The sequence below is a fragment of the Equus quagga genome, chromosome 19 (genome assembly GCF_021613505.1).
Source record: "Equus quagga isolate Etosha38 chromosome 19, UCLA_HA_Equagga_1.0, whole genome shotgun sequence".
Taxonomy (NCBI): domain Eukaryota; kingdom Metazoa; phylum Chordata; class Mammalia; order Perissodactyla; family Equidae; genus Equus; species Equus quagga.
In genome coordinates, this window is record NC_060285.1 from 44,921,880 (window position 1) to 44,940,537 (window position 18,658).

The 18,658-nt window shown below is 35.8% G+C and overlaps 1 protein-coding gene across 3 annotated transcripts in view; it reads right to left on the minus strand.

Moving 5' to 3' along the window:
* Positions 1-18,658, minus strand: part of TRHDE (thyrotropin releasing hormone degrading enzyme) — a 358,131-nt gene that overhangs the window by 57,701 nt on the left and 281,772 nt on the right. For all 3 annotated transcript variants that reach the window (XM_046646029.1, XM_046646028.1, XM_046646030.1), the window contains 2 exons: positions 13,143-13,276; positions 12,990-13,045 (listed from right to left, as the gene is read on the minus strand). In XM_046646029.1, coding sequence (XP_046501985.1) covers positions 12,990-13,045; positions 13,143-13,276 — 190 coding nt within the window. The remainder of the gene's footprint in view (positions 1-12,989; positions 13,046-13,142; positions 13,277-18,658) is intronic.

Below are 18,658 nucleotides of genomic sequence, written 5' to 3' on the forward strand. Positions count from 1 at the left end.
ATTTGGAATGTTTTTGAAGTAGGTAAATATTTGAAAGTTTCTTCATCAAATACTTGTGAACTTCTATTGTTACAAGTGATAACTATTTAGCATATTATTCATGTGTATAAAATATTTATCTCAGTAGTACCTTCCTTTCACTAAGAAATCATTTGAATTTATTTTAACTAAACATCAGCTGTGATTCTCAAATTTTATAATTCTATATTACTGAGAATTCTCTATATTATGAGAAGCACTTGAAAATACTTTCAGTGGTTTGACCTTTTTATATTAATTTTCGATGCTCATTAGTAAGAATAATTCACAGATGGAAACTTCTGTAATACAAAGTTAGTCATCAATATCTTCTAGTTATATAGTAATAGCTTTGTACATTTGAAACATTCTGGGGTGAAAAATACATATAGATAGGATAGAAATGGTGATCCCAAGTAAGCATGATAAAATAATCTTTCTGGGGCCAAACACAGTGATTTCATCATCCAATGAAATAAGTATCATGGCTCTGTCTGTGTTACCTGTCTACTTTTCAATCCACGTATCTATCATCCATCTATCTGTCAACAAACTTAGTAATGTTCACACTGTATGTAGAGTTTATTGAAATTCCCTACATGTTACTTTTACACTTCTTGAAACACAAATTTTCATAGGGATTTCTCAACTCTTCACACTCTAAGAAATAACTGATAGTCTATCAATGTCAAAATTCGACAGAATTCAGTAACATTTTAAAAATAGAAATAGGGAACCTGAGAAACTCTACAAAGATGGAACTTTAAAAGCATAGTAAGCTAGGAGGCCATGAGCATAACAGGGTCTGCACAGTAATGATATTTCTGTAATAATTTTAGTCTCACTATTGGCTGAAAAAGGAGAAGTAACACATCCCTCATGGTCTGCCCTCAATTATGCAATTAACTTTCAATACATTTGCACAGAACTGGCCCCATGGCCTGGTGGTTGAGTCCAGTGCTCTTTGCTTTGAGGGCCCAGGTTTAGTTCCCAGGCATGGACCTACACCACTCATTGGTGGCCATGCTGTGGCAGTGACCCACATACAAAACAGAGGAATATTGGCACAGATCGTAGCTCAGGGTGAATCTTCCTCAGCAAAAAACAACAAAAAAATACATTTGCACACTGGGAATGCAAAACCAACTAATTTTCACCCGGAGTTCTTTTTATTTTGACATTTCTGACAGCGTTCCCAAGAAGCCTCCACTGATTTTGAGTGTGTTCAAGTTAGCATCCACAGAAAACCTCTAATACTCATGATTCTCTTCAAGGCCCATTAGCCTGACTTGAATTTGTCACATAGAGACTGCCATACTAGTGTTTTTTCTTACTAGAAACTCCCTTTTTCCCCTTTTGGTAAGCACTACCACCTGGTGACCTGGAGAGTTGATACTGAACCTCTGTTTAATCCTCATCCTAATTAGATGAAGCAGCTGTGCAATTGGAAGCCTCTGCCTGCCTCCCTGTAGAGCCTTCAGTCAACTGCACTCCAGGCCATCTCAGTTTAGGAAGGAGAACCCAATCTGTAATTCAAATGTGATCTGATTCTGCAGGGCCCAGTGCTATGTCTTCTCCTCGGAGGCAGCCCACACTCGTGTCTTCAAATAACATTAGACAGGTTCTGGCACAGTCGCCATGAGTCGAGTTCTCTTAATCCAATGTTTTCTTACATCCAAAGGAGCCAAAGCCTCTTCACTGGTACTCCATTCCATGTAAGAGCATTGGAAGCATTCCACTCAGAATAGTTCAAATCGCATGCAATTAAAGGAGAATGGCATGTGTTTCAAATCCTCTCCAAGGCTTTAAGATTTGCCACATCAGCAAAAGTGTGTGTTAATTTGAATTAATCACTTACCTTCATTGCACAAAATGTTGGAACTATATTTCCTTTCCTTTCCCCTCTTCCCAAATTATTGCCTCTTCAAATATAAAAAGGGAATCTGTATTTTCATGACAAGTAGAAACTAGGTAATTACCTATTTTCCATCGTCTTTATTCAAATTTCCTTCTCACAGTAGCATTGCTGCCTTCAGTAAATGACTGTGGAAGCCCAGAATAGATTCTGTGAGTTCTGGGAGAAAAATCCACGCAGTTCTTTACATTGTCACTAGCTGATTAGCATCTTTGTCAAGAAAGATGACTATCAAGAAGACCCCTGTGAACCCTGTTCTGAGATGGGAGATAGCATCGCAAGACAACTTAGAAGAGCGACTCCTCTAACGTAAAACCTGCACTGACCTGTGCTCACATGCTCCTCATTTTAAAGATGTATTTATAAATTTGATTATCATAAGAAAAATGAATGAGGCTTTTTGAGAGCCATAGTGTATATATATATGTATATATACTCTCAGAATGTATATATAGATACACATATATATATTTATATACATATATACATAGCTCTTGTTGAAAATTAGGCTTTCTACAGACTGAGTTGACCACAAAACTCTTGTTTTCTTCTTTCTTATCAATTATTCCTTGCTAAAATAACCTATTTATTTCTCTTTTCTTTACTTCATCTTTCTAAGCTTCTGATTCCCTCAAAGAACATCACAGAACAACCACAACACCTAAAGATGCCCTCTCCTCTCAGTTGACCCTCACTGCAGGCACGGCGACCGTTCCTGCGCACTGGCACTGCCAGCAGCTTTGCGACAGACTATTACAGATTCAGATGCCAGATCAGCTTGAAAGAACATTCTGCCCTGTTTCTCCCCGGGGAGAACGATGGAACAGCTCTGAGCTCTGCATTCCCGTACAGGGTTGACATGCGCCAGTGTGCTCATTTGGACATAAAGGGCTCTCCCAATTACAGAGGAGCCCTCCAGTACCTTTCCAGTCTTGGGAAAAATTCTGAGACACTCAGATTATGAGTTTGGTTTACAGCTATGAGATGTAATATTTGAAATGGTAGCATATTTAATAATAAAAACTAAAAAGTCATTTCGAATACTTATAACTGAATCCCTGATATCTGGATTGTTGAATCATCAACTCCTGACTCTAGGATCCAAAGAAAGCCATGCTTACTGCCGTTAAGGATGCCTGGTTGAAGTCTTTCAGCTTCAAAGGAGCACCTGCCCTCTAAACTGATGCCATAAATACCCTCTAGGCCTCAAAGGCAGTGGTTTTCACATTGCTATGTGTGTCAGAATCATGGGAAGCGCCTCACAGAATGTAGATTCCCTGGCAGTCCTGGGAATATGCAATTTTTAATAAAACATCCCTGGTGCTTCTGATGTACGTGGTCTTTCAGAGGATGCTCAAAGAGCACGGGAACTGAGTAAGCAGAAGACTTGCTGCCAGCGGCAGATGGACAGCTCAGATTCATGACAGGAAGGACACTAGGATAATGCCATCCCATCCAGCAAGCCAAGATCGGAGGAACATTCAGGGCTTTATGCAGAAGTACATATTACAAATACTTACTCTAGTAAAGCTGGTGGTATCAGTGACCATTTTGGAGGGAGCTTTGCCTAAATAATTTAAATTATTTGTGAACAGGTAAGTATTTCAAATTCTTGGGAAGTTCAGAGATCCTAGTGAAATCTCAAGCTTAGGTTTCAAAACAATGAGAGAATCAAAAGAATCACACTTTTGTGTCAAATATGACCAGACGGTACTACATACAATGTGAATAATAACTATTTTTAATTTGTGAGATGCTAAAGAACATAAACATATACACTTACTCAAAGAAATTTGTATTTACATTTGGAAATTTAGACTATTTATTCTTAAAAAGAAATGGCTCATGTAAATCCATGTAACCTACAAACATCGCCCACACTTCCGTGACTCGAGTGCAAGCTGTTTGCTATGAAAATGGATCAAACCTACAGAGCGATGTCAAAATCTCTCTCTTCTACTTTCTATCCAGCATTCTCAGACATTAGTCATTAATATTGTCATTTTCGCCTACAGAGCTGAAATACAAATTTGGCATGAGAAGGTTATAAATTTGCTTGTCATTTAATGCAGTAAAATTTAAAAGTCTCCAAGAAAGTTTGCAGTCCTCAAGCACCGCAGGCCTGCCCTAATCCTCAGGAGGTGCGCCCCTCTCAGAAGTACCTGGTATGGTCGCTCCCCTACATCCTTGTCCCAGGGACACCATCTGTGACTCCACCCTCGGAAGATGTTTAACTACAGCTCTAAGGAGCGTGTTACCTCTCTCTCTAACCTCGAGCAGACCAGTGTGTGCCTGAAGGAACTGTGTAGCTAGAAAATTCCGGACAAGACTCTAGGCTTTGACGGGGTGATCAGAGAAAGAAAGCCAAAGATTCCAGCTCATTATAGTAAAATGTCCTGAAAATGCTTTCCAATTGTTTTTAACATTTGTCTCTGGCAAAGAGTTGCATAAGCCACGACTAATTTAGATGCCTTTTGGATATGAATTTTTAAATAATTTCATGCAGAAACGTATAAAATGAGAGGGCTGTGAGGTGACTTTTGTGTATATCTCAAGAGGAGCATGAGCTGATGATGACAGACAGTGAGAATCCCCAGCCTCAGACGGGTGAGCCATGCATGATCTTTCAGGGACGTTCGGGAGCTCCTGAAGGGACCCGCTGTGAGTCAGGCTCACAGCATGAAAGGTCTGCACTGGACAGAAAGGCTGAGGGGACAGCTGCAGGCTAATTTTAATAGCTTTTGGTCAATGGTAGAAGATTGGAAGCATATAGCCAACAATAAATCTTATTTTGCAATAAACAATTTTATCACTTTCAGGATTTCATAAATATTTAACAGTAATCCTTTTGCACACACATTCTAGTGGCTTACCAAAAGATAAATAAGAACATAATCATACATGGATATTTCTCCCAAATGAGTCTAGTACAAACAGCTAAAGAATCATCCTTCTCTCCCTACCCAGTGAGTACAATATAAAATACACTTTAATCAGTTTTCTATTATTATTAATAACTCTCATGACTCCAATATGAAACACAACTAAGAAAGAAAAATGTTTATACTGAGATTCTACAGTACTTTAAAAAAGAAAAGGGTAGTGACGGAAGAAAGAATTCTGAAACTAAATATCCTACATAAATTCTGAGTTTATAAAGCAGTAGATGAGGTCAGAGGGAGCCAGGATCCTTAAGCAGGTTTTACAGAGCAGTGTTCAGGTGAAGTGAGGCAGTTCTGTCATCTCCACGACAGAGTGAGGATGTCAGGACAAAACATCCAGTCAGCCAAGGGATTTCTCACAAAAGGCTTCTAAGTCATTCCTTCTGCATTCTATATGAAAGGTCAGCGTGTTACACATCCAAAGAGCCAGCTGTCAAGGGAGGAAAGGGTGCTCTCCACCCAGCCTGGCTCAGGGCACTGTTGCTTTTCAGGCACATAATGCTCTAACGTCTGCAATGAGTGAAGAAATGATCAATACATGTTTTCAACAGAAGCTTTAAACAAGGTACAGGAGAGCCCTCCAGAAGACACAGGAGACCCCCCAACAAAACCATGATGGAAGCAGTCCCACAAGGACCGGATTCCTACCAAGCAGTTCGCAAACATTGTTAAGGGTATTTTAGCAATTTTGTTCCCAGCCCTGAAACCAGGGCTTAGAAACGAAAACAATCTGTAAGTATCTCAGATTTATAAACTCTGAAACAAGTCAATAAAATGTATTTATTAATTTTTACACATATATGCATCCAATATGTATTAAGCTCTACTGATATCTGTTCACCAACACTTAGAGCACTTCTAAGCATGACATTCACGATCTCCACCTATGAGTCCTTATGTTTGTTATTAAGAAAACACTAATTTTTGTTTTTCTGAGGAAGATTAGCCTTGAGCTAACATCTACCACCAATCCTCCACTTTTTGCTGAGGAAGCCCGGCCCTGAGCTAACATCCATGCCCATCTTCCTCTACTGTACATGTGGGATGCCTGCCACAGCAGGCTTGCCACGTGGTGCCATCTCTGCACCCCGGATCCAAACTGGCGAACCCCGGGCTGCTGAAGCGGAATGTGAGAACTTCACTGCTGCGCCACCAGGCCAGCACCGGTTTTTCTTAATATTCTCTGATTCTGCCCTTTGAGAGACTCTTCCTTTTCCATTATCCCCCATGGACATATGTGAGGTGAGAGCTGGGCATACACCTTTCTTGGGCGCCATGCCGCTTTGTCATCCCACTTCCTGCCTCTAGAAAGTTGAGTACATAAGGGTTGTTTCAAGTCTTAGATACATACAGCATGGCTTGCCAAGTAGAGCATAGGTCCACACCTGGGATCCAAACTGGTGAACCCGGGGCCACTGAAGCAGAACACATGAATTTAACCACTGCACCACCAGGCTAGACCCAAGACAACACTAATATTTTAAAAGAAATAATTGCTATCTTATTCTTTAACAAAGTTTACCAACTAACCTGAAATAACCTGCCCATGTCAAAGCTTTGAAAGTGATTAGATCCTTAACAGAACAGCCTACAACAGAAATTTTAAAAATATATTATGCAGACTAAAAATATATGTTATATTAATAATGCAATAAATTAGCATAGATGCTGCATAACTGAATTTTCCAGGAAACTGGTGACTGAATAAATAAATCAGTGCAATAACTGCCCAGGACAAGGATGATGACGGTGTTGATGATGATGATGATGACAATGATGATGATGATTTATCTCAGGGACCCTTTTGGATATGCACAAATTTTCCAAATAATTCTTATGTGTTTTGAATATTTTCAAACAAAATGCCACATAGGTCCACAATCCAGTGACACACACTTTCATAGCTTTGTAAAATTGTACTCAGATCAAGTTAATAGCTTTAAATATTCCAATCCAGTAATTATTGTACTCTCTATTGCAAATCTTCAAATTTCCAGTTTCTATCACGTTAAGCTAGTAACTTCAATAAGAATTCTTACCTTGTTTAGGTGCCAATTCCACTCCTGAGAAATCTCAAATCTCTGCTCTACCTAAGCTGCAGCTTGAGCGTTACTGTTGTAATACTCTCCTGCCAAAAGCCCATCCTCTAGTTCACACGTTCTTGCTCTCACTCTCCTACTTTTAAACCTTTCGTGGATTTCCATTGTAAACTTTCATTCTTCTAATGCTATTTCCTATACGATGTCCTCTATAATCTTCCGAGGCCCCATTAATTCTTTACTTCCCAATGCTTTCATAGTGTTTTACTCATAACACTTTTATACTGAATATAATTAACTGTCTACTATATATTGTGCCTACTAGATTGTGAACTCATTGAAAATGAGGAATGCATCTTATTATTATACTTCCCAATCTAACAATGCTTTATCAAAACAAGAACCAAAACCAAACATGAACACTCAACAAAAAAATCTGGGCATTTTAGTCACCAATATCAAAGCTCAAGTCATAATACAATGATATTTGCAAGGCAATCAATTAATTAATTCTGTATATACAAGCAGTGAAAATTAGAACACGTAAGTGCAAAAGCAGTGCCATTTCCTATAAAAGCATGTATCATTTTTCAAAAGAGGAAATAACATGACATTACCAGAACCCATGTACATAAAATCACACAGCTTGACTTAAGGACCTGGATAAATGGGGAGAAATAATATGTTTGGGTAATGGAAAGCTCACATTTGAAAAAAGGTTAATTATTTAAAAATTAATTTATAGATCCAATGCATATCCAGATAATTACAGCAGGATGTTTTAATGGGCTTCATCAAACTGATTCTAAAATTTACATTGAACAGAAAATACGTAATATTTTGTACAAGAATAAGGAAACTTTTGTCAACTACAACATACTATAAAGCTAAACTAGTTAGAACAACATGGTACTACTGCCGAAAAGAAAAGAGAACAATTAAACAGAGTTGAATCAATTCCCTAAAATATGAGCATTAAGATAAAGATATCATTTCAAATCTATGATAAGGAAGGCCTTTTAAATAAGTAAGATTGAAATGATTGGTTATGAATGTAGTAATGTTAAAGAAAATTAGACCCCACTCCTTTCTATACACAAAATTAGAGAAGGGAGGACTGAGGAGATAGATGCGAAAACGAAATAGTGTTTAAAGAAAAGGGGGGAGAATTTTTAAAATCTTCAGAAGGAGAAGGTCTTCATGGAAGACAGAACCAGAGAATCAGGAAGCTATAAAAGGAATCACTTGACATACAAATTAAAAGCCTTTGATTGGTGAAACACATCACAAATGAACAAAAAAAATGACATAGTATTGAGAGAAAATACTATAAAAATGTGTTTTACAAAAGGGATTAATATCGGAAAACATCCAAAACCTATAGGAAAATAGAATAGGGAAAAGACCTCACCCATCTTCTATTAGGTTTTATCTTTCCTTTTTTAATCAGGTAACAATTCACAGAAAAAAAATACGAACAACAAATGTAGCAATTTGAAGCACAAATTAACTTAACTAATACTATAACAACTTCAAAAAATTCTTTGTGAAAAGATTGTCAAAACGTAAAGGGGCACACTCTTCATTCTCATGGAGGGTTTGTGGGAACTGGGCTCTCTCATACCTGGTTGATGGAGGGTGAAACTGGGCACGTCTTGGGAATATGATTTGTAATATTTATCAAAAATTTTACACTCTTTGAACCAAAAATTCAACTTGCGGGAATCAATCCTATAAAAATACACATATGCACAGCAAAAGACTATCAAGGGAACTCACTGCAGTCTTGATTACAATAATGAAAAATTAGAAACAATGGAATAAAGCTCCCAGACATATTGTGATAAATGAATCAGAGAACAAAATGCATTTCTGTTCATGTAAAAAGAATTAAAATGTATGGAAATGTAAAGAAAAAATTGCGGATTGATACACACTGAATAGTAATCATTTTACCTCTGAGGAGGGTAAAGTGATGGCAGAGCAGGGGAGGGAGTAAAAGAAAATTTTCACAATGTATTTTTCTTTTGTTTTAATCTTGTACAATTAGAGTGCATTTGTGTGGTTTTATACATTTAAAAAACAACCATAAAAAGAATATGTAGCGTATGTTTACTCAACTGTACAGAAATAGTGGAATGGAATTTTATAGTGTGAATGGCTAACAATTAATCATCAATTCACACAACAAGCAGACATTGGCCCCAGAGGTTAAGTTAGGCAGCAGTAATACAAGGAAGAGACAAAGGCTTGTCCTTCAGATCATGCAAGAGTCACCAGGGACCCAGGAGAGTACGTGGCTGAGCTACAAGGTGACAACTACTATAACACAGGTTTACAGGATGTCACCTTACTCCTGCTGGGGAGGACAGAGAAGGCTTCAGGTAAGGGAGTGCAAGTGAAATAGTGTTTTAGCTGAATAGTAATATTCCCAGCAGACAAGGGGCAGAAAGGTGGGAAGGAATTTCACGTAATGGGCAAAAGCACTGTGACTTGAGGTCATGGGCTCTGCAGTGCCACTGCCTGGGGTTGAATCCCAGCCCCCACCCCTACTGAAAGGCTGTGCAACCTTAGCTGAGTGACTTAACTCCTCCTGAGCTCCTTGTCTCACCCACACAGTGGCTATGGCAGCCACACCACTCCGTGGGTCACTGAGAACACCGAACAAGGCCATCCCTCAGAGCCTCAGTGCAGTACCCGGAACGTGCATTTTAATAAATATTTGCTATTCTTTGACTTGTTATCTAAGAAGCCAAAGAAAGTATGATGTGTCCAAGAAACTGAAAGAAGGTTGATACCAATTGGTAGCAAAACTATGAATCATTTACTAGAATACAATGAAATATGAATAACTTTGAACTCCAAGTAAGTGTAGGGCATTTGCCTTAATAATTCTTATTTTGTATTTCTTTACTTGCACACGAAAAGGAAAATTATCTCATGATCAGCAAAATAAATTTTAATATATATTCAATAAGATTTGCATATTTTCCTGGTGAATTTGTACAAATGGCAATGAAATTGTTTACTTCAAACTTTAAGGCTTCTAAAATTGGAAATGAAAGCAATTATAGCTTTAGTCAATAAGGAATTTAATTTCCGAAAAAAATAATTCATCCACTAAAATTAAATAAAATATTCCATTTAAAAAGAACTTCTATCATTCAGTGCAGATGAATCAAAAGATCCCTTCTTAATGCAAATCAAAACTACACTTAGATATCATCTTATGCCCATTAGAATGGCTATAATTACCAAGACAAAAAACAACAAATGTTGGAGACAATGTGGAGAAAAGGAAACCCTCATACACTGCTGGTGGGAATGCAAACTGGTGCAGCTACTATGGAAAACAGTATGGACATTTCTCGAAAAATTAAAAATAGAAATACCATACCATCCAGCTATCCCACTACTGGGTATTTATCCAAAGAGCTGGAAATCAGCAATTCAAAGAGACTTAGACACCCCTACGTTCATTGCAGCATTAGTCACAATAACCAAGATGTGGAAACAACCCAAGTGCCTACTGACTGATGATTGGATAAAGAAGATGTGGTGTATATATATAAGGGAATACTACTCAGCCATAAAAAAGACAAAATAGTCCCATTTGCAACAACATGGATGGACCTTGAGGGTATTATGTAAAGCAAAATAATCCAGACAAATACAAACACTGCATGATGTCACTCACATATGGAAGCTAAACAAACACACAGATAAAGAGAACAGATTAGTGGTTACCAGAGGGAGAGAGGGAAAGAGGGTTGGGCTGCGGGCACAAAGGGTAAATGGGCACATTTATATGGTGACTGACAAATAATAATTCATTTACACCTGAAATTTCAGAATGTTATAAGCCATTATGACCTTGAAAAAAAAGAGATGCATTCCTTTCAATTCCCATCTGTCCTCTGTCTTTATGACATCACTACCTATTTATGATATCACTACTTATTTATGACATCACTACTTATTTGTGTTCTCACCATCATTTCAAACCCATAAGGATTCACATGAACTACTGTTTCAAATCCTTTCAGTCTATATTTTCTGAAACTTTTATCAAAATAAATCATATTACTGCTGAGATATATATGTATATATATACTTCTGGTTAACAGCATGGTCTCTGCAGCCAGACCACATGGATGAAGCCTGGCCCTGTCAATTACCATCTGTGTGACTTTAGACAAGTTACTTGACCTCTCTGAGCCTCAGTTTCCTCACCTATACAATGGAAATAATAGTAATATTACATATCTACATATCTCATAAGGTGCTATGAGAATTAAACAAGTTACTATAAGAAAAACAGAACACTGTCTGGAGTCTTATAAGTGCTAATAATTATTAGCTAGTGATATTAATTCTCTCCTAGTTCACAAACCTTTCCTTATGGTTCTCTTAATACACCTCTCTCTCTTTTTCCTGCTTCTCTCTCAGTGCAAAGTTACATTCAGTACCTTCTCTTTCTGGCTGCCTAGACTCTCTAAACTTCTATGTCAAAATAATCTTCACATTATACCTCACACTTCCTTCAAAGTCTTCGTATATTACCGTAGAGCAAAAACTACATCTTTACCATTCTCTCTACATATTGTCATCTCAGGAGACCTTCCTCCACCTCTATTATTTCTAAATTTTTTCCCAATAAGATGGTGCCATGGTAAGGAAAAGACTTCATCTACCCTTTGCTGGAAGTGAACCCTGGTTCTTATTAAACGAATACATTCACCTGGTACAATTTCATTAGAAATTTCCTTGTTAACAAAATGTCCTTGGATGTGCCATTGAGTTAGTAGGCAATTCTGGGCCTGAAACACTCCATGCCTAGTGAGAGCGAGGTCCTGGGACAGCGCCACTTACCGAGTAGGAGAACATATCAGTGTGGTTCTTGGTTTCCTTAGTGATGACGAGGAAGGCAAAGGTCAGAGGTTTTTTCTTTTTCTAACAAAAAAGCATCTGAAATTTCTTCTTTACCCTTCCTTACTGTTCTCCCCACTACATTACTTCTTTCTGCAAAAACCAACCTCTGTAATCTGACCCCAAACTTTGACTGTGCTTCCATGTCAGTAATTACCAAGCTTCTATATTTCAGCTCATTAGTTCCAATGGATGAGGATGGTACAGGGTGTGATATGGAAGAATTGAAATTCAATTAAATACACAAATTGTAAAGGCAGTTTCAGGCCCCATGTATGAAACAATGCTTATTACTAAAATAAGTTATGTATTTTATCAGCACAGACATATCTAACTGGTTTCACACAATTATCATAGGAGAAAATGTGGTAAATCACAAAAAACAGGTAAGTAATGAGAATTATCCCTGTCCTAATCTTTAGCTTATAATGTCAGATTATTAAAATTAAAACTGTACTTGGATGTGAAACAATACAAAATATTAAAAGGACTGAATTTATCTTACTATTTAGTCTCAAAATTGAGTAAATAGCTTGAGTTTACGATCAATGGTATTTCAAACAAATAACTATTTAATGGCTATTCAAAAAATAACAGATCTTAAGATATATACATAATGATGAAAATAACACAAATATTACTATAACTAGTAAAACCAAAGGCTTCTGCTACAAGATTGATATCTATTTTGTCCAGTAAAGCTTTACCTGTGCAATAGTTATTTCTGTCTAGCAGCACAAGATTTTCAAAATGAATGACATTCAAATAAACATTAAAAAAAGATATACTAGTATATGTCAGGAAAAAAAATTGCTGATGCTTGAAGGTATTTTCCATCAAAAACTGAATATGTCACAATGGTCCTTCTGTCGAGCTCATTAATGAAAGTGAAGAGTGATTACTAATCTCCAGAGTGTTCAATTGAACTTGCAGCAAAAATTGACCAAGTTACTCCTAACTTAGAAACACCGCATGTCTACTATTGACCAAGAGTTTGAGACTTATTATAATTCATATCAAAACACAAAGAACGTGGGATAGAAATTGTTTTAGAAGATTTCTTATTCAAAACACATATAGTATTTAGCTTAATAGAGGAAGTCTTACCAGCCGGAGTTCCATTTTGCAGACCCACAGGAAACATACCTGGCTAGGCTGAAGGCATCGTCGATCAAACCCGCGCGGTTACTGACAGAGAGGATCTACGAGCCCAACCAGAAAGAAAACGAAATCACTTAGGATTAAAATGGCAGGTGCTCACATATCAAAACAGATCTTTGATGAGTATATCCAATTTACCTCATGGTTCCTGATCAACTGATCAATTAACAATCTCCAATTCCTTAAGTCATAGTTGACTCTAAAATAGCCAGTTTGGTTGATGTTCCCCAGCAACCAGCTTCCTTTGTCCAAAGAAGTTATTCTGTGGTGCTCTGAAAACAGCATTTTGGGGGGTAAAATAGATTTAAAATTTTAAGGGCTAAAATGGGATGAAGTACGTTTTCTTAATACCAGACATCACAGTATCAATAAGTAAAAGAGAACACCACCTTAAATACCTAATTGAAATCTGCTCTTTAATCAACTATTTGCTATATCTAGAATTTACTAGAAAACTTTTAATTGGTTACTCATTACCTCAATTAATTGTCTTCTTATAATTAACATTTTTGTTCTCAATAAAACCCCATTACCTATACATAATTTTCTTCCTCAGAATAAATGTAAGCAAGAAATCTACTACTATATTCATGTGGCTTCTAGTTAGATTGTATGTCGATATGTGCCTAGAATAAAAGAAAAGTTTTTGACACATATTCCTCTTATTTTCTTCAGTAAGGAAGTGATTAAAACAACAAGTATCTATTTGAAAGTCACTGTTGTTTCTTACCGTTTTCTCACACTTTCTTGGAAGTAGTAATGAATAACAGACTTTCCACCATCATAAATAATGTTGAAAAAATGAATTTCATTAGAGTCTAATATTTCTACATGTAATTAGAACAAAGAGAATAAATTCTGCTTATTGGAATCACTTTGGAAAATGGTAACTTGATTATGTTCACCAGCTAATTCAATTAAAGGAAGCCAGGAACACAATCTTAAAACTTACATATTTAACTCCTTCAAATATGGCACAGATGCAGAGCTCCATTCACTTTAAATTTCAGTGTTTATTGACTTCACAGAACTACAGTTCACAATTCTAATGATTTTGTTTTGATGTCTTCAGGACTCATGCGACATAGAAGTTACAAAAGGTATGAAGTTGACTTGAAATTTATACTTTATACACACACACACACACACACACATCCAGGAGGGGGAAAAAACCACACTGGTCTATTTACTTTCCACAATGACTCAAAACCAGAAAATCATCACACAAACCATTTGTGTTGGTTCTGAGTAAGAGGCACAACCTCTAATTTTCACTCTATTATCAAGATTTTTACACGTCAGACTACAAAACATGTTTTCTTTTTCTTTTTTCTTTTTTGAAACACAGAAATTTACAGAGCACTCTTTCTCAAGTAGAAGCCACACAGGAAGAAGTTATACCACAAAAATTATTGGGTGATCATTTATTGCTCAGGTCTGGAATGGGGTGGGCTAATTAATCCAATGTGTGTAACATATTGCCAATTTTCAAAAATGTACAGTAAAACAAAAAAATACTTAAACATAAATGTATACTGAACATAAAGATCTAATCTTTAATGTTCCAAATAGCACTTCAGCTTCTTACCACTTTTAATAAAGAGTATCTGTTGGAACAGGTAAAGAAATGAGGCTCAGACAGATTCATCGAATTGTCCGAGAAAGTGGGGAACGGTTCTTCTCCAGTCTCCTGACTTCAGTGTCCTTTTTACCACGTTCTACTCTATTGATACAAGATAGTATGACACATTTCTTGTATTATGATATACTCTCTTCACATTCTTGTATTGATTTGAAAAGGTAGGAAACAAGAATTAGAATAAGAGTAGGAGAGTGGAATTTGGGTTGCTGTTCTCCTACCATAAATGTTTGAACTTAGGTCACTGACTCCCTTTGGTTCCTGCTTCCCTTACCTGTTAACCTAAGGGCCAAATAATGGCATTTGAGATCCTTTCCAGTTCTATGATTCATTGGAAGAAGGGGTTATTTATCTTAGTTTGAAATTTTACCCAGCTTAATTCATGGTACTTAGGAAAATAAATCTATCAGATATTGCCCCAAAGTATTAATAGCTTTCTAAGTTAATGATACTTTGGATTTGCGTATCTTTCAAAAATTTAATGTGTTGATCCAATCAATTTCTGGGAATTTTTTAGAGTGTCACCCTATTTTACAGAGGGAAAAATAAAAACAAATAATTTAAAAAAATATGGCATTTTTAAAAACGAAAATAACTTCATAAAAAGAGATTTTAATTAATGATGTCTGAATTCAGTAAAGAAAAATTCAGACTGAAATATTGAGGACATTGCTTCTCTTGAGTAACCATAACTCTGTCATCAAGAATATTAAGACATTTATAACAAAACATATTAAAATTGCAATTGAATTCTGTTGAGTTAAGAGCCAGTTTGATCATTTTCTTCTAAGTGGCTGTTTTTTGAAGAAACTACATTATTAAAGTATCAAGTTTAATATATGAACACATGATTTAGGTTTTTACAATTTTGAAATGGTCATGGATTCCTATGATAGTAAACCTATTTTTAAAGTTCCCTTCTGTTTACATTTTAGATAGCTGACATAACTTAACCTTACGTGATATACTTGGCTCTTGTTTTTATACTTATTCCATTCAACATCTTATAGATAGAGTAGAGACAAATTAAAATAGGAAAACAATGCCTACACCTTCCACGTCATCTGATAAGAATAAGAAAGGCAGACATCTCTTGTTTTTAAGTATGATTTTATTGAGTTGATAAGTAAAACCTGAAGGTTATTACTGTCCATGAATGTTTTTATGCCTTTGTTGTAAATGAAATCTTTGGAGAATATTTCATGAAAGATTTTGTAATAGGTTTTTAAATATCTTGTTCATTCTAGTTAATTATATCTCTAAAATGTTCTTCAAATTAACTAATGGCAAGCAACGAATTTTAAAGCAATTTTTTCCAATGTCCTAATGAGGTAGGGGATGTGATGAGAACCATAATAAAAAGTACAGAAGTTATATTTCTAGTGTTAGTAATAAGAATTTAAAATTATATTTAGAATGTATCCAAAATGTCATGAGATTTAGACTATGTCAAGGCACAGAGTAGTTGGCATTTTATAATATTTTATGTTTTTATATTCTATACTTTCTTTTGGAATAAAAAAAGAAAGATTAGGCCTTTCTACTTACTGTTGGCTGGTTGCAAAATAATCAGAATTTAAAACAAACAAACAAAAAAGTCAACTAGGGTAGGATGAGTAACAATGCGAAATAAACCCAGGTATAACAACACATAGTGGTTTCCCACTGGACTCTAGTGAGAATTAAATTAGAGAATGCTCTGTTGAACCTATAAAGAACCATGTGCATGTATCCAATGGCAATGAGTTGAATGACAGATCTTCAAAGCGAGCTACTAAATTGTTAAAATCTGTGTGTGTGTGTGTGTGTGTGTGTGTGTGAGGGGTAGAGGGAATAAATTTAGCAAAGAAAAACAAGCTCCTAAGATACATTGGGCAAGTTATTTCTCAAGAGTTAGATTTCCTCATTTGTAAATGGGGACAAAAATAATGCTCACTTTAAAGGATTGTGAGTCTTATATGAACCCATGCTTAGGGAAAGTGCTACAAAATTATTCTACTTTTCATCAGTTTCTCTTTTATTTGAATATTTTTTACCCTAACATCGGGTATTAAATTTATTCCCTTCCATTGCACATTAATTAATAGCCAGTCAACATGCAAGCTATTACATTTAGAAATGTCTGCTTATCACTATTTTCACAGTAAAAACAAAAGAAAAAAATCTTTTTACCTGCATTCAATAAGTTAAAACTTGGTTTTAAAACTACTTTTTGCTTTAATTTGAAATTAGTTAGATATTCATCTAAAGGGTTAAAAAAATTGAAGTGTCAAGGGTATATGATGATTGAAATCAAATTTATACTTTATATTATTCACCAATGATTTTGTCTTAGTATCTCATGAGATCAAATCTATATTTCTGATAGTAAAACATTATAGAAACGATCTGATTGTTATAATTCAAAGGTGGAATTTTTAAAAATATGTTGATAAGAATTGACCAGAAAATTTTCTTAATGTTTTTTAGGGAGAAACATTTTCATTGATACTGGTTAACTATATTTTGAAAAGAAGAACAAGCAACATATAAAAAGAGACAAGAGTTAACAATCTTTCCTTTTTCCTAATATTTTCCTGGTGTCAGTTTTCTATTCGTCATCAGAATGAATGACTTCAAGGTAAAATCAAATACAGTTAGAATGAGATTAAACAGGGCAAATAGAAAGGTTGCCTTTCATTAGGTCATTTTTGGAAACGTCTCCCTTATTTATGTATTTACAAAGTGCTTTCAAGGAACATTTACTACTTGGTATAAACATTGCCGACAAAAACCTCACCATTTCAACTAGTATCAGCCAGAAGACTCTGCTCTGGTTTACTGGAAGATAACACACACACTCTGGAGACTGCACTCTGATTTTGGGGTGAGGAGGGCGCCATTCATATCATAGTCTATGTGAACCTCATGTCCCAGAGCTCTGCACTGCACAAACTATGTAGCTGGGTAACAACGCTGTGTGTTAACATGGGTGATGTTTTAGACAAAGACAGGGTTTGAAATATCATGTTGTCATTATTCCTGGTTAATAACGAAAGACTAAACATGGAAACAACCTCTCAGATACAACAACCTGTGGCTCTTGGTCAAGAAAAGCTGCGGCACTCTTCTGGACACTCTGTGTGGAATAACAGGACACCATGAATAACAGTGTGGAAACGACTAGGAAGTTAGAGGAAAGGGTCCTGGGAAAAGCGTCCAGGAAGAATCAGACATGCTCGGAATCCCTGCACTGTTTGAAAGTGAAGTTTTGGGCTGATCCTGATGTCTGATCAATATCTTGGCACTCTTCTAAATTTCCCATTTCCATTCTACATAATATTTTGCTTTATTTCTGACAACTGTTCTATTTCATATTCTTAGCAATTCTATAGAGGTATGATTTCATTCTAATAGTGGGATCATTATGATAACAACTCACTGCTTTCGTTCATCATTTCATGACAAATTATGTAGATAAATAAAACAACTACATGAAGGTATAATGGAAGTAGAAAGACAAATAACACAATAAGTATGAATTCAGAATCACGGCATAGGTACTAACTCCGAGAAATGAAAAGAAGAGATTATAATAAGTAATTTAAAAGGAGAAGCACCAACAAATTTTAAAGTAAGCATTTCAATGCATCGCTACATTACACATGAATGTTTTATACACAATATATATAAATGAAAGCACATGTTTTCATAATATGTGATTATGTGTTAAAAATACAATAACACGCAAACGTGAATAAAAATTCAACTGAAAATACAAGTGTTTATATTTCTGGCAAGCAGATTAGACTCTGCTGCAAGGACTTTTTCGTGTCTGTATGTGTGCAGGTATTTTCAGCACCTACAGCTCCCTTATAGTAGCAAGACTGAGGGGAAGAAGCAATATTTATTTTGTTATTCATTTATTTATATCTCACCTTATTTCAAAAAAACATTTGTGGCTGTTTAAAATGATGCTTAGGAAATAGCAAGATATCATCAATTAGCAGAATGTTCTTGAGAAAGGAGTACGAAA